This window comes from Narcine bancroftii, chromosome 5 (assembly GCF_036971445.1).
Source record: "Narcine bancroftii isolate sNarBan1 chromosome 5, sNarBan1.hap1, whole genome shotgun sequence".
NCBI classification, from domain to species: Eukaryota; Metazoa; Chordata; class Chondrichthyes; order Torpediniformes; family Narcinidae; genus Narcine; species Narcine bancroftii.
The window spans coordinates 183,224,143-183,240,210 of NC_091473.1; the positions used below are offsets into that span (position 1 = coordinate 183,224,143).

At 50.3% G+C, this 16,068-nt stretch overlaps 1 protein-coding gene across 1 annotated transcript in view; it reads left to right on the forward strand.

Annotated features, from left to right (window-relative positions):
- Positions 1-11,753, forward strand: part of bcl3 (BCL3 transcription coactivator) — a 50,325-nt gene extending 38,572 nt beyond the window's left edge. The window contains exons 4-9 of the mRNA XM_069940055.1: positions 6,352-6,553; positions 8,508-8,596; positions 8,968-9,045; positions 9,403-9,570; positions 9,998-10,121; positions 11,414-11,753. Of these exons, the coding sequence (XP_069796156.1) occupies positions 6,352-6,553; positions 8,508-8,596; positions 8,968-9,045; positions 9,403-9,570; positions 9,998-10,121; positions 11,414-11,673 (921 nt within the window). The 3' untranslated portion in view covers positions 11,674-11,753. The remainder of the gene's footprint in view (positions 1-6,351; positions 6,554-8,507; positions 8,597-8,967; positions 9,046-9,402; positions 9,571-9,997; positions 10,122-11,413) is intronic.
- The last annotated feature ends 4,315 nt before the right edge of the window (positions 11,754-16,068 follow it).

Genomic DNA, 16,068 nt, shown 5'->3' on the forward strand with positions numbered 1-16,068 from the left:
GGGAGGCTCATGCAGAAATTTCAGGCGCTCTGGCAGAGATATTTGAAATGTCCTTAGCCATGGGTGAGGTGCCAGGGGGTTTTAAAAAAATGCTCCAAAAGTAACCCTGGAAATTATCGGCCGGTGAGCCTGTCGTGCGTAAATTATTGGAAGGTGTTCTACGAGACTGATACACAGGTATTTGGATAGCCAGGGATGAATTAGGAACAGTCCACAATGGCTTTGTGTGTGATAGGTTGTGTTTAACCATTCTCATAGAGATTTTTGAGGAGGTCACCAGGAAAGTTGGTGCAGGAAAGGCTGTAGATGTTGTCTTTTCAACATTAACATTAAAATTTCACATCCATAAATACAGAGTTCGTATGGATATAGGTTAAAAGTCAAAAAGATAAATTACATTTAAATCATCTCCTTTCATCCAAGATTCCCCACGTTTTAAATATTATTATTAAAAAAGGAAAATCTAAATCCATGACCAAGAAAGAAGTTGTTTGGCCAAAAAAGGGGAGGAAGACAGAATTCTTATCAGCGTGATAAATAACCTCATTAATCAACTGTTCCACCTTCATAACTAATCAACGATTAGAAAAGTCACTCAAAAAGTTCCCCGTGGCATTTGAACATTTGCATTCAAATCGGAAATTGAGCGTCGAATCTTCTCTAAGTTTAAACACGATGTCACGCACCCATTGAGCATGATTCGGCAAAGGCAATGTCCCTCCGACTGAGCAACGCCGCCCGCCAAGCCATCCGAGGGATAAGAGCTCGTAGCGAGGGGCCGCTGCGGAGCGAGAGAAGAACGACGCGAAGTCAAGACTGATGTATGGATCTCCTCAGCCCTGCTTTTAAAGGACCTAGCTTCCCGCCACTGGACCCAGTATTCCTGCCACTGCGGGTGGATGTGACGTTGCCGTGAGCTGGCCTTTGATTTGGCCATAAAGCCCATTAGTGTGCGCGGGCTCACCGGGTTAGTCCACCCTTTTGAGTGCCAGCTCACTTGCCAGGTAGCGGGCCGCTACAAGTAATATGTACAGCTCAGATACCATTAAAACTTATGTCCCTCTCTCCAACAATACCAAATAAAAGGATTAGGTTTAAAATTAACTTTAAAAAGTGCAGAGCAAGTTTGAAGTACATCGATCCAGTATTTCTCAAGGTCTGGTCCATCCAGAACGTATGAATTAGTGAAGCATCTCCATTGTTGTGTTTATCACAATGCATAAAAGCGAGATAGTTTGACCCTATGGACTACTTTAAATTGTAGGACAGAGTGATGGGCACATAAAGAATAGGTATTAACCCATTTGAAAATTGTCTTCGGGAATTGTTCTCAAGCTTTTTAAAATTTTAACCTGAGGGAGCCTCTCATATTCCCAACAACATATCATAAATGTTATAGAAAGGTTGTAAATTAAAAACTACATAAAGTAAATTCTTATCAATGCATGTAATTGAGATCGTAGATAACGAAAATAAGTACTTTGTAACCCTCACTTAACTGAAAGTCGTTCAAAGGAAGGGAGACTCGCCTTGACAAAATAAATCTTTAGAACATTTGAAGCCCTATCTAGACCATTCCTCAAAAGCTACATCAGTCACGGAAGGTTGAAGGAATTAAAAAGGGAAAAAAGGATAAGAAAGAGAAAATCTCCTTGAACCAAAATTGCACCCAGATCCTTAACCGTATGTTTAAACCACCAGGTCATTCATTAATTTATTCAGAGACATAAGAGATGAGAGAAAATTTTGTAACAGGATTAGATTCCAGAGAGATCCACATTGGGGCAGCCTTCACGGTTATAACGACATGTTCACAATTTTGTCTGTTGACTGCTCCATAATAAAATCGAAACTTTGCCAAGGCTAAACCCCAAGTCCTTTTTAAGTTTTTGTAATTTAGGAGGAGGATGTTTATTCTTCCATAGATAAGATTGAGTCGTGGGAAATTTTAAAAAAAACTTAGGAATATAAACAGGCAAAGCTGAGAAAAGATTTTAGGTAGAAATATTCATTTTAATGGGGTTGATTCGCGCGGCCAACTGGATAACACCTCCCTCGCGTGTTTCATTAGGGGTGAAAATATTTTCTCTGAATAAATTTATGTCTAAATTGATTTCTTGTGGTTTTTTTAATTCATTTTCCACGGAGGAATAAAAATACCTGGAATAATATTCAGAAAACGTGAAAAGGTGATGGAGATTGTCCTTGAATCGAGTAATTAATTCAACATTTCTGTACACTGACCGTTGCATTGAGTCAGAATATAAAGTTAATTCACAAAGCCTCAAAATGTCTAACTCGGAAAAAGGTTTTATTTTTTAAAAAAAGGAAAATAACCCACCCACACCCCCAAGACCAAAAACAACTGGTCAATCCGTCCTGAGAGAAATTTCAAATTAAGTGAAAAAGAGATTCCTCCTGTGTGAACACAATGCACTTGGAGAGAGAGAGAGAGAAAAAAATCCACAAACTGGAATTGTTTCCATTTTGCTTCTTGGAGCTGTACGAAAATATTGACAAAAATGGTTGCTGGGTTTTCTTTTTCCTCCCGAAGTTGAAGGGAGTATCAAATGTCCGACTTGTAACTCTTTTTCTGAATCTACGCCTTGACATAACGGAGTTGGGAGAGTCGCTGAAGTGAAGTCGGCAGGTCGCAGCCTTTCCATTTGAGCCTGATTGCTCTCTTTGCCGTCGGTGCTGAAAAGGCAAATTTATTTCTTACCATTTTAAAAGGAAGGTTAGTATTTATCCAAGGGGAGAAAACTCACTCTTCTCTTTGATTTTACTTGTGTCCTGAAAATTGACTGAAGTGAGGAATTAAAGAAGGCATCGAAGACTATGAGGGCAAGACTTTGTGGGCTGCGCTGGAAATGTCATTAGGTTGTCAAAAAGCGATAACTAAGGGTTCTAACCCCAGGGAGAAAAAGTAGTGGACCTAAAGGGAATCCTTACCTGGTTCCGTACTGAAATTTAGAAATCTGAAATGCAGGCAGAAGGGAATAAATAAATCCATTGTATAAAGCCAGCCCCAAATTTTTTTCGAAATCTTAAATAAATAATCCCATTCTACACCATCAAAAGCCTTCTCCGCATCCAGAGATTCCCTCAGAAGGAGGGCATATAATATTTAGTAAATGGTCGACATTTATGGGGGTACTGTTTTTTTTAATAAATGCTATCTACATGGATTTTAGTAAGGCCTTTGACAAGTTTGGTTGGGAGGTTAGGAAGGTTCAGATGCTTAGAAGGATGAGTGGAGACTTGATAGGGTCTACAAGTGGGCGGCCAGCACCTGCTTCCTCGAGCAGGATTAGGAAATACCAGAGGATGTGTACAAAGTGAAGGGAGGGAAGTTTAAGGGAGGCGTCAGGGGTAGATTTTTAACACTGAGAGTTGTGGGGGCCTGGAAGGCCTTGCTGGGGATGGTGGTGGAAGCTGGAACATTGGAGGCATTTAAGAGACTCTTAGACAGGTACACGGATAGAAGGAAATTAGAGGGTTATAGGGAGGGAAGCTTTAGTACTTTTTTAAGGAATATTTGGATCAACACAACATCTAGGGCTGAAAGGCCTGTATTGTTCTATGTTCTAGGCTTGGTATTCATGGTGAAGTAGTAAACTGGATTCACCAATGGCTGGACAGGAGAAGCCAGAGAGTAGTGGTGAACGATCGCTTCCCAGGCTGGAGGACTGTGTCTAGTGAGGTGGGCCTCAGGGATCAGTGCTGGGACCATTGTTGTTTGTCACCTAAATCAACGGTCTGGATGGTAATGTGGTCAATGGGATCAGCAAGTTTGCAGATGACACTAAGATCGGAGGCGTTGTGGGCAGAGGGCTTACAGAGGGATCTTGACCCAGTGGGAAAATGGCCTGGAAAACAGCCAATGGAGTTTAATGCAGACAAGTGTGAGAGGTTGCATTTCAGAAAAACCAAGAAAGGACATACACGGTGAACAGTCGGGCACTGAGGAGTGCAGTAGAACAGAGGGATCTGGGAACACAGGTACAGAATTCCTTGAAACTGACGTCACAGGTGGACAGGGTTGTAACGAGAGCTTTTGGCACGTTGACCTTTATAAATCACAGTATTGAGTCCAGGAGTTGGGATGTTATGGTGAAGTTGTACAAGACATTGGTGAGGACAGATTTGGAAAATTGTGTGCAGTTTTGGTCACCGAACTACAGGAAAAATATCAATAAGATAGAAAGAGGGCAGAGAAGATTTATTAGGATATTGTCCGGACTTCAGGAACAGAGTTACAGGGAAAGGTTAAACAGGTGAAGACTTTATTCCCATCGAAGAATGAGGGGAGATTTGATATTTAAAATGATGAGTGGGAGAGACAGAGTAAATGTAGGTCGGCTTTTCCCACTGAGGGGAGGTTAGATACAAACCAGAGGACATGGGTTAAGGGTGAAAGGGGAAAAGATGAGGGGAAACCTCTTCACGCAGAGAGGGGTGGGAGTGTGGATCGAACTGAGGTGGTGAATGTGGGCTCAATTTTAACATTTAAGGGGAATTTGGACAGGTACGTGGATGGGAGGGGTACGGAGGGATATGGACTGGGTGCAGGTCAGTGGGACTAGGCAGAAAAATGGTTCAGCACAGACTAGAAGGGACAAATGGGACTGTAAGATTCTAAGGTGCTATATTTCTAAACCTTTCACTCCCTCTCCATGACGGGTAGACTAGGGTGTGGGGCTGAACCCGTTCATTCCCCCCCCACCACACACCCTCTCCATTTCTGGCAGCATCTGGGATGCCTGACCCCGATGGCAACAAGGTGATGAACCCTTTCACCTCCTCTCCACTACCTCCCCCCCCACCCCGGTTTGATCTCTGAGCAGATGGAAGGCAGTGTAAAACACTGTCAAATGGTTCAGCAAACCTGCCCTCCTCCACACCTCCTGGACCCATTCCCCTCCCTCTCTGCGACCTCGCAATGATCCTTCCACCGTGACTCAGTGGGATCTTGCTGTGCTCCAGGAACTTGGATCGTAGATATACGTGACACCACCCTCCCTCCCTGCTCAACACTGAGACGTGGTCCCAGGAATTGAGTACGTGAGATTCTCAGAATGGGCGTGACAACACATGGATTGCTCAACCCCATCCCAGGAAATGCTTCTAATCGTGGCTCAGAGAGAGGGAGGGAGGGAGGGAGGAGGGAAGGAGGGGGCAGCGAGAGATGGGGGAAAGGAGGAGGGAGAAGGGAGGAAGGGAGGAGAGCTTTAGTACTTTTTTAAGGAATATTTGGATCAACACAACATCTAGGGCCGAAGGGCCTGTACTGTGCTGTATTGTTCTATGTTCTAGGCTTGGTATTCATGGTGAAGTAGTAAACTGGATTCACCAATGGCAGTGAGAGAGTAGGGGAGAGAGAGAAGGGGGAGCAAGAGAGGGAGGAGTGAAAGGAAGGGGGAGGGGGAGAGAGTGAGATAGAGGTAGGAACAGGGGAGCAAGAGAGGTAAGGAGAAGGGAGGGGAGAGAGGAGGGATGTAGGAAGGATGGGAGAGAGGGAGGGGGAGAAGGAGTGAGTGTAAAAGAGTGGAAGGAGAGGAAAGGTGAAAGATGGAAAAAGTAGAAGAGGGTGAGTGGACGTGAGGGATGGATTACAGCCCTCCCTCTCTCTTTAACTGCCTTCGGTCCACTAAACCCCTCCCCACCTCTGCAATCCCCTCCGGTCCCCTATACCCCTCCTGTCCCCTACACCCCTCCCCATCTCTGTAACCCCCTCTGGTCCCCTACACCACTCCCCATCTCTGTAACCCCTTCCGGTCCCCTGTACCCCTCCCCGCCTCTGCAATCCCCTCCGGTCCCCCACACCCCTCCCTATCTCTGTAACCCCCTCCAGTCCCCAGCACCCCTCCCTGTCTCTGTTATCCCTCCAGTCTCCTACACTCCTCCCTGTCTCTGTAACCCCCTCCGGTCCCTTACACTCCTCCCTGCCTCTGTACCCCCTCTGGTCCCCTACACCCCTCCTGCCCCCTACACCCTTCCCCACCTCTGTAACCCCCTCCGGTCCCCTACACCCCTCCCCATCTCTGTAACCCCCTCCAGTCCCCAGCACCCCTCCCTGTCTCTGTTATCTCTCCGGTCCCCTACACCTCCCCCCCCCGTCCCTGTAACCCCCCCCCCTCTGGTTGAGGAAGCCTGGAGTAGGAAAGGGGTGGTGTGTTGGGGAAGATATCGTCTCTCCCGGGACATTTACATACTGCGCGTCGATGTGCGACACTGTTCCGCAGATTGGTGAGGACTTCGTCATGGGTAATAGTCATCTTTCTTCTCCCCTCCCCCCACCCCCTCTCTTCCCCATCCCCCATCATCTTTTCCTCCCCACCTTCCCCACAGACCCCACTCCACCTTGCTGTCATTACCAGACACGCGGCCATCACCACACTGCTAGTGTCCAGCGGTGCATGTCCAAGTATACCGGATCGCCATGGGCAGTCTAGCCTACACCTGGCCTGTGAACATGGCTCAATTGCCTGTCTGCGGGCCCTGCTGCCCAACATACACCCAACAGCTGACCTGGATCTCCGGAACTACGAGGGTGAGTGTGGTGGGAGTGGGCCCGTCTTTGACCTCATTGCCCCTGGCACTTACTTCCCACTGCTCTCCCTGCACACAGCCTTCTCCTCTCTCTCCCCACCATCTCTCCCCCTCCACTCTCTCTCCCTCTCTCCCATCTCTCTCCCCCTCTGTTCCCCTTTTTCTCCCTCTTTCCCCCTCTCCCCTCTCTACCCTCTCTCCCCTCTCTCTCCAACTCTTTTCCTTTCTCTCCCCTTCTCTCTCCTCCTCTGTCCCCCTCTTTCCCCCCACTTGCACCCCCTCTCTCCCACATTCTATCCCCCTCTCTCTCTCCCCCTCTCTCCCATTCCCCCTGACTCCCCTTTCATTCTGTCTCCCTCCCCCTTTCGCGCCGCAGTACAGCAGCCCCCTCAGCCCTCCTTCCCCATGCTAGCCCAATCCCATTTCTCAGTTTGCGCTCCATCACCTGAGCTTGTCAAGGTCTGCCCCCACACATCTCCGCTGAGAGTCCCTGCCTCACCAACCCCTTCAACCAGTGGATTCCAGAGTCTGACATCCCCTTCCCCTGGAGAACAATCCTCCGCCCCCCCCCTCACCCCACCAATTTTCGTCTGGAAGAGTTTGAGGTGATGCACTTTGGAAGGTCAAACCAGAAGGTTGAGTACAGGGTTAATGATCGTGTGGATGAACCGAGGGACCTTGGGGTTCAAATCAATACATCTCTCAAGGTTGCTGCCTAGGTTGATAGGATGGTTAAGAAGGGCGATGGGACTCTGGGCTTCATTAATAGGGGGATTGAGTTCAGGATAGAAAGGTTGTTTTGCAACTCTACACATCGCTGGTGAGGCCACATGTGTTCAGTCTGGTTGCCTCATTAAAGGAAGGACGGGGAAGCTGTGGAGAGGGGGCAGAGGAGATTCACCAGGACTTTGCCTGGAATGGAGAATGTGTCTCATGAGGGCAAGGTTCGCAGAGCTGGGGGAGCTTTTCCCTTTAGAGCGAAAAAGGATGAGAGGAGACTGAATAGAGGTTGATGGGATTCTGAGAGGGTGGACAGACAGCACCCATTTCCCAGGGCGAGAGTAGCATAACCAGAGGATGTCTGTACAGAGTGAAGGGAGGGACATTCAGGGGAGACGTCAGTGGTAGGTTTTTTGCACAGAAAGTACTGGGGACCTGGAATGCCGGTGGAGGCTGGAACAAGAGACATTTAAGAGTCTCTTAGTCAGGCATGTGGATGGAAGAAAATTAGAGGGTTACGGGGTAGGAATATATGGGACAGTACGATATCGAGGGCTGAAGGGCCTGTACTGTAGTGTTTGATATTCTGCCAATCTATACATACACAAGCAATACTAAATTGTCTCTACCTCTTCAACCATCCGTGGGCATGTCTAAGAGTCTCTTAAATGCCCCTAATGTTCCAAACTCCACCACCACGCCCTGGAAAGGCCTTCCAGGCACCCGCCACTGTCTGTGAATGGAGAGGGAAGGGGGGACAGGGGAAGAAGACAAGGGGGAAGGCAGGGGGTGAGCAGAATCTGGAGCAGTTGATTTTTAAGCCGTCTGGTTGGAGAGCACCCAGACTGAGAAAATCCTAGTTTCTCCAATTTACGGGTGGTCTTGGTGGGATAGTTTACAAGGCCACGGTCAGGGGAGAGGTGGGATAGTTTCGAGGTGGGGTTTAGTTTTTTTTTGTATGTAGTATATGGGTCAGCACAGCCTCATGGGCCGAAGGGCACTCTTGTGTCACCTGAATGGCAGCCTTGACTGTGACCTGCCCCCCCCCCCCTTGTTTACCAATGTGTTGCCTTGTCCTGGGGAGTGTCGGACACAGCTCGAGACCCCTCTGTCCCATCGTGTGGCCCCAACCCACAGTCAGCAGGAGTCCCGCACCACAGCTGGAAACTGTGGCATGTCTCGTGCCCGGGAATGCCTGTCACCGGGTTTGATCGAAGGACGTGTCCCTGGCGCAGGTTACTCACCGCTGCATGTGGCAGTGAACAACCAGGACCGGGAGGTCGTCACCTTCCTGCTGGAGCGGGGGGCGGACATCGACGCTGCAGTGAGTGGGGGTGGCGGGCGGGGTGGGGAGAGGATGGGGGGAGGGGAGTGGAGGGGGCAAGGGAGAGAGGGGAGGGGAAGAGAGTGGGAGGGAAGAGATCCTTGGCGTGGGGGACGTAGGGGAGAGACAGGGGAGAGGAGGGGAAGGGACAGTGGAAGAGGGATGGAGGGAGGGGGGAGGAGGTCAGATCAGGGGAGCGAGCGGATCGGATGGGAATCTCCCCTGCAGTTGGGTGGGTGGGTTGTGGAGCAGGGCTCAGGGTGTGGGGTTCAGGTTCAGAGAGTAGTATTCAGGGGCTGGGATTCAGGATTGGGATTCAGAGTGCAGGGAGTGAATGGATCATGGGTCACAAAATGCTGGCTGGTTGACAGGACATTAAGAGCGGGCGGACATCACTGGTCCACGCTGTGGAGAACGACTGCAAGGAGCTGGTCCAAATTCTTCTGCAGGTAAGGGGTCACCCAGTTATCTGGTTACCAGTGGTTAACTCACCCGGTTACCAATAACTAACTCACCAATCCAGGCTGTTCACCACCCCCTCCCTCCTCACATCCTTCCCCTTCCCTCCTCACCCCCCCTTCCCTCCTCACTGCCCCCTCCCTCCTCAAGGCCCTACCCACAATTTGTTCTCACCCCAAAGTGTGATCTGATAGTCTAACATGCCATCATTCTCTCCCTCCCACTCTCTCCCCATCTCTCTCTCTCCCTCTCTCTCTCTCCCTCTCTCTCTCTCTCTCTCTCTCTCTCTCTCCCCCCCCTCTCTCTCTCTCCCCCCTCCCTCTCTGCCCCCCTCCCTCTCTCTCCAGCACGGAGCCAGTGTGAACCTCCAGACCTATGCTGGAAACACTGCCCTGCACTCGGCCAGTGGCCGAGGACTGTTGGACATCGTGAAGATCCTCCTCCACAGCGGGGCAGACGCCAGCATCAAGAACTGTCACAACGACACCTCCCTCATGGTGGCCAAGAACAAGAAGGTTTGTGGGGCTCTGGGTGAGCAAGCAGGCACTGAACAAATCTGGGCCCAGACCTTGGGGCCTACTCATGTTCATACTCTTCAGCACGGAGGGTTGTTCACACTTGCACACCAGCAGAACACACACAAACTCTACTCTCACAACCACACTCTCTCCAGCTACCTTCTATCCCTCTCTGCTTATCCTACTCCCATTCTCCCCATCTCCCCAACTCCCTCTCTCCCCTCAACTCCACACTCTATTTTCCCTTCTCTCTCGCTTTCTGATCTACCCTCTGACCATCACTCCCCCTCTCTGCCGTTCCCCCACCCCCTCTCTCTCTCCCTCCCTCCTACATCAAGGGTGGGAGGTCAGGGTCGGGATCAGGTCAGGCAATGTAAACAACCCAACCCCACCCTCACTGGGCTCTCTGACCACCCACCCCCAGGTTGTCGATGTGCTGCGGGGAAAGGCCACTCGACTCAGCGCCCCGCTATTGCCAGACTCGAAGAGGCTTACTTTGCTGTGGAAACCTGGTTCGCCAAGGACCCCCCACCTGCACGGGGGAACAGGTCAGTGGGGGATGGGGAACCGAGGGAGTGGACAATGGGAGGGGAGGCAGAGGATGATGGGGTGGGAGGGGAGAGGAGGAAGAGACTGGGGAGGAATCTGAGGGAGTGGGAGAAGATGGGAGGGTAACCAAAATCCTACCCCACACCGTCTACCTGTGTCCCCACTCTCAGGGAACGATGTCCCTCTACCCTGGGGCCTCTCTGTTCTACAACACCCTTCCCTGCCCCGTCTACCTGTGTCCCCACTCTCAGGGATCAATGTCCCTGTACCGCGGGGTCTCTCTGTTCTACAACACTCTTCCCCACCCCGTCTACCTGTGTCCCCACTCTCAGGGAACGATGTCCCTCTACCCCGGGGCCTCTCTGTTCTACAACACCCTTCCCTGCCCCGTCTACCTGTGTTCCCACTCTCAGGGATTGATGTCCCTGTACCGCGGGGTCTCTCTGTTCTGCAATACCCTTCCCCACCCCGTCTACCTGTGTCCCCACTCTCAGGGAACGATGTCCCTCTACCCCGGGGCCTCTCTGTTCTACAACACCCTTCCCTGCCCCGTCTACCTGTGTTCCCACTCTCAGGGATCGATGTCCCTGTACCGCGGGGTCTCTCTGTTCTGCAATACCCTTCCCCACCCCGTCTACCTGTGTCCCCACTCTCAGGGAACAATGTCCCTCTACCCTGGGTCCTCTCTGTTCTACAACACCCTTCCCTGCCCAGTCTACCTGTGTCCCCACTCTCAGGGATCGATGTCCCTGTACCGCGGAGTCTCTCTGTTCTACAACATCCTTCCCCACCCCGTCTACCTGTGTCCCCACTCTCAGGGAATGATGTCCCTCTACCCCGGGGCCTCTCTGTTCTACAATACCATTCCCTGCTCCGTCTACCTGTGTCCCCACTCTCAGGGAACTATGTCCCTGTGCCCCAGAGTCTCTTTGATCTACAACACCCTTCCCCACCCCATCTACCTGTGTCCCCACTCTCAGGGAACTATGTCCCTGTACCCCGGAGTCTCTCTGATCTACAACACCCTTCTCCGCCCGTCTACCTGTGTCCCCACTCTCAGGGAACGATGTCCCTGTACCCCGGGGTCTTTCTGTCCCACAATAATCTCCCGGCCTAACCATTCATGATGCTGGGTCAGAGTCAAGGATTATGACCTCTATCTCCAGGATCAACCGGGCCAGGAGTGAGAGCTGCTGGCTTCTCTAAGGCGCTGAGGGAGGGGTGGGATCCAGAGGGTGAGGTAAAATCAAACCCACTGAATCCCTCAACTCCCTCTCTGCCCTTCCTGCAGGCTCCACACACGGCCCCCTTGGATCCTCTCCTGGGGGCCACTACAGCCCCAGAGTTCAGGGCCTGGCCTGCGATGGGGCTGCCTGGATCCCAGAGGGAGAGAGGGGCACCTCACCCCTGGAGGGAGACTGCCAACGGACACTCCGAGGACGGTGCTGGGAGCTCCAAGTGGACGAGGCGCAGGGCGAGGGAAGCCCCCCCTCTCCAGGAGAGTGCGGGGGTCTGGCCGGACCGAAAATAGACCCCCAGGACGCAGACTGAGACCGGCGTATCTCAGGGCGGATGAAGCCCACCCACCGCCCCCTCCCCCCACACTGTTTGACGAAGGGGGTTCAGTGCTCGATGTACATAAACCCACTTCACCCCCTCCCGTCCCCACCACCACACATCCGCCAGTCAATTTGCAAAGACCCCTCAGTGCCCCAACGTTGGTGGCGTAACCAGGGAGGCCTGTGTCGCAGTTTGAGCATGCGGACTCTGTGCAGGCAGCAGAGGTGGAGATCGAACGTACATGAAGGGGGGGGGGCTGTCCTCAGGTGCCAACAGCACTACCTGCTGCAGCAGGAGAGCAAGAGCGAAGTCAGAGACGTGGAGAGGCAAAGAAACCAATAGACGAGGGCATTGACTGCATAAATGCGAACCTACGTGGGGTTTAGTAAAAACATGACGCTGGAGAAACTCAGCAGGTCAAACAGTGTCTTTCACATAGCAAAGATAACAATACAAAACCGATGTTTTCAGCTTGCACTCTTCGACAAGGTATGAGTAAAATGTCGGCCTGAACAAATTGCTGGGGGTGTAGGGCAGGGGGAGGAGCGCGGCCCGACAGGCAGGAGGTCATTGGTGGATATTTAATAGGTGTCTGTTTGTGACCCCACTCAGGGAACGATGTCCCTTACCCTGGGTGTCTCTGTTCTACTACACCCCACCCCGTCTACCTGTGTCCTCATTCTCAGGAAACCATGTCCCTGTACCCTGGGGTCTCTCTCTTCTACAACACCCTTCCCCACCCCATCTACCTGTGTCCCCACTCTCAGGGAACAATCTCCCTGTACCCCGGGTTCTCTCTGTTCTACAATGCCCTTCCCCTCCCTGTGTCCCCACTCTCAGGGAACGATGTCCCTATACCCCAGGGTCTCTCTGTTCTTCACCAGTCTCTAGACTATTATTAGGTGGATAATGGAGGGGGGGGGGAATGACTCTGACTCGAGAGTGAAGGGGGTGGAGGAAAGGAGACAGAGGGAAAGGGGAGGGAGGGTGAATGGGGAGTGGGCTAGCAGCAACTGTAGATGTCAATGCCAATCCCGTCGGTTGGAGAGCGCCAAGAGGTGTTGCTCCTCTAATTTACGGGTAGTCTGGGATGGACTGAACGAGGTCACGGACAGACATGCGAGTGTTGGACTGGAGTGGGGGCATGGAATTGAAGTGGTTGCCCGCTGGGAGGTCCCTGTCACTGAGGCGGTCAGAGTGAAGGCGCTCAGCAAAGCGATCTCCCGGTCCACGCCCGGTCCCACCAATGTAGAGAACACATGGACTTACATGGGGATTGACTGTCCACAAGCTAGCCTGCAGGGGGATTGATTGTATACACGCAAACCTGCAGGGAAATTGACTGCATATTCGCAGACCTGCGGGGGTGGGTTGACTGTATACATGGAACTTGCTGGAGGATTGACTATATACATGCAAACCTGCAGGGAAATTGACTGCATACAAGCAGACCTGCAGGGGGTGTTAACTGTATACACGCAACCTGCAGGGGGGTTTGACTGTCTACACGTGGACCTTCCGAGGTACTGTCCACGCACGGACCTAGAGGCATGCTGTCTGTCTACTTGCTGACTATCTCAACCCACCCAATACTCTCTGACCTGCTGAGTTCCCCTAGCAACATTTCTTCCCCTCATCCCAGCGTCTCTGAAGAGTTTGGACCTCCGTCTGGGTGCAAATGGGGGTTCTTGAGAAAGCACAGCTCAGTGACGGAGATCTCAAGCAAGCAACTATCCTCACACCTCCCCGCCTTGGGTTGAATCTCCCAGATTGGCAAAAGGATCCGTTCAATCCAAAAACGAATAACATCAATGCATTACACTGGACAACAGTTTTTTTTTAAAATTTCACAAGGTTTGCTTCCTGAAAACAAATTCAGCATTATGATAGACGACTTCAAGCTGACTCGAAGATAATTTCAAATTTTCTGTATCACGTAGCAAGTTGGAGAAACATTAAATGAACTTTTATTGAATTTAGCCTGCTTAATCGCCTCACGGTGCTGACACGTTGCATCCGTTCAACTGACCTAAAAATGTTTTGCTGCTGAATTTCATTTGTACTCTGCATCTGATGCCTCTCCCCTCAGTGTCCAACAATAATCGGCATCGATGGATTCCAGTTGTCCTAATGCCGCAATGCCCTGGTAAAACTTTTTGCCATGCCCATCACCAACTGCACCCAGATCGGCCGGGAAAACGTCCAAATGTGGACGCAGTAAATGAATTTTCAACGACGTGCAGCACGCCATGTGTCTAAAAAAATCAGTATGGGATAGAAAAATTCCAAGGTCATTTTCATGATCAGCAACTCAGCATCCATAAAATACACCCCAAGGTGTTCTGGAAGCAGAATCTTCGTTGTCCAGTGTTATTGGACACAGACAAAGGGACTGCCACAGGTTTGGAAGTTCAGTTGTCGGCTCCCCCACCAGAGGTTTAAAGCTGTTAATTGATTCAAGATTGTGAGAGATAATAGAATATAAAGCTAGTATAAATGAAATAAGGAATATTAGACTAGATTAGAGGAAGTTAAGTAAGTGCTGAGTAGGGATGAATTCCGATAAGAGTGTGAGGAAGGGTTACGCAAGTATAATAGAAGAAGGGTCTTATAGTGATAGACAGAATTAGCAAGTTCTGCATATAGAATTAGTAAATCCTGGGGATTGAGATGTGTGAATAAGGACAAAGGCAGATACCCCATGGTCTTTCAAGTTTACAGAAACTGCAGGTAGGCAGACAGAATTATCAAATGCCAAACCAATCCAGGAGGCAGAAGAATGTTAGGGGGGTGAGGGTACCTCTACACTGAAATGAACTGTATAAAAGTTGGGTGAGCCCCAGTATGTGTGTGTATTCCCAGGGTAAGGGGAAGCACCCAACTTTGCATTGTTGTACAATAAACGTTCTTTGTTCTCAATTTTTGTCTCGAGCGAAATCTGTGAAGGTACTTCTGTTTCTCACAATTGGGGTCTCGTCCGGGATCCCACTCCCTCCACTGACAGAGTGCCCGACGACGGGGGTAGGTGCACCCCGGCTGATTCAGCTGGACTCCCGGACGACGGATGACTGGTCAGTGGACGAAGCGAGTGATATCCGAGAAGATGCATTGAGAACAAACGACGGGAGAACGTTAAGGAAGCGCGCTAGGAATAGCTACTGGATCCCGGCAAGAGGAATTTTATTTACCTGCTAGTATGGGAGGAGTAAGTAGCAAGGGAAACAGTCCTAAAGAAGGACGGGAAGATCAGATACCTAAACATAGTCCGTTAGGATTGATGTTATCTGATTGGGGTGCAAGGAAAACCTGTGGGAAAGGTAAATAGACCATGGTCAGGTATTGCTGTCAGGAATGGGTTAAGAATCCGATAAAAGGGAGTTTGGTATATTGGCCAAAGTTCGGATCCGACGAGGACTGGATGTGTCAGGCATTGAACATCTGGCTCTACCAAAATCAAGGAGATAATACCGAGAGCAGAGAATATGTAGCTTGTTGGCTCAGTGGATCGTTTGATCAAATGATTTTGAGCGAAAAGGAATGTAAGAACAAGAAGGATGAGGAACCTTCTGCCCCTGAAATACAAGGATGGGATGTGTTACATTCCCTTCCTTCACCTTATGTCCCCCCTGTGCCAGCTCCTATCTTCCCCCCTCACCTCCGCTTTACCCTTCTTTACCTTCCCCTCCTCCTCCACAGTGAGAGAAAGAAGAAGAAAGTAGGGGTGGTATGATGACCCGCTCACAGAGTACAAGATTACCGCCTCAATTGACATGAGAGGGAGGAGACTTTGATTATGAGGGTCATTCAGAACAGTGTGAGACCCTTCGGGAGGGAAGGGCAGAACCCTTTGATTTGTCTCCCAGAGGGCAGGAACCTAAACATCATAGAGGAGGGGATAAGCCAGAAATTAACTGGATGAGACCTTTATGAGAGGTTCCCTTAGGAGGGGATGTGGGGGGTCTCGGGTTCATAAATGTGCCTCTGACTAGTACGGAGGTGTGCAATTTTAAGAAGGAAATGACTTCCCTGATAGAAGATCAATTTTTGGGATTGAATATATATACCTGGGATGAATTAATATCGATCTTTAAGGCTCTATTCACTTTGGATGAGCGTGGAATGATTCGCCAGGCAGGGATTAGAGTCTGGGATAGGGAACAACAAGGGGGACCAGAGGCGATACCTGGGGAACTTAAATTCCTCCTGGTAAACCCGAATTGAGATAAGAATACTAATGATGGTCGCACACGAATGGAGGAGTATAGGATTAATCTAATAAAAGGAATAAAGGAGTCTGTTCCAAAAGGACAGAATTTTAAGAAGGCATTTAAAGTTCCCCAAGGTCCCGAGGAGACCCCCTCTGCATTTCTGAATAGATTGCGTGCA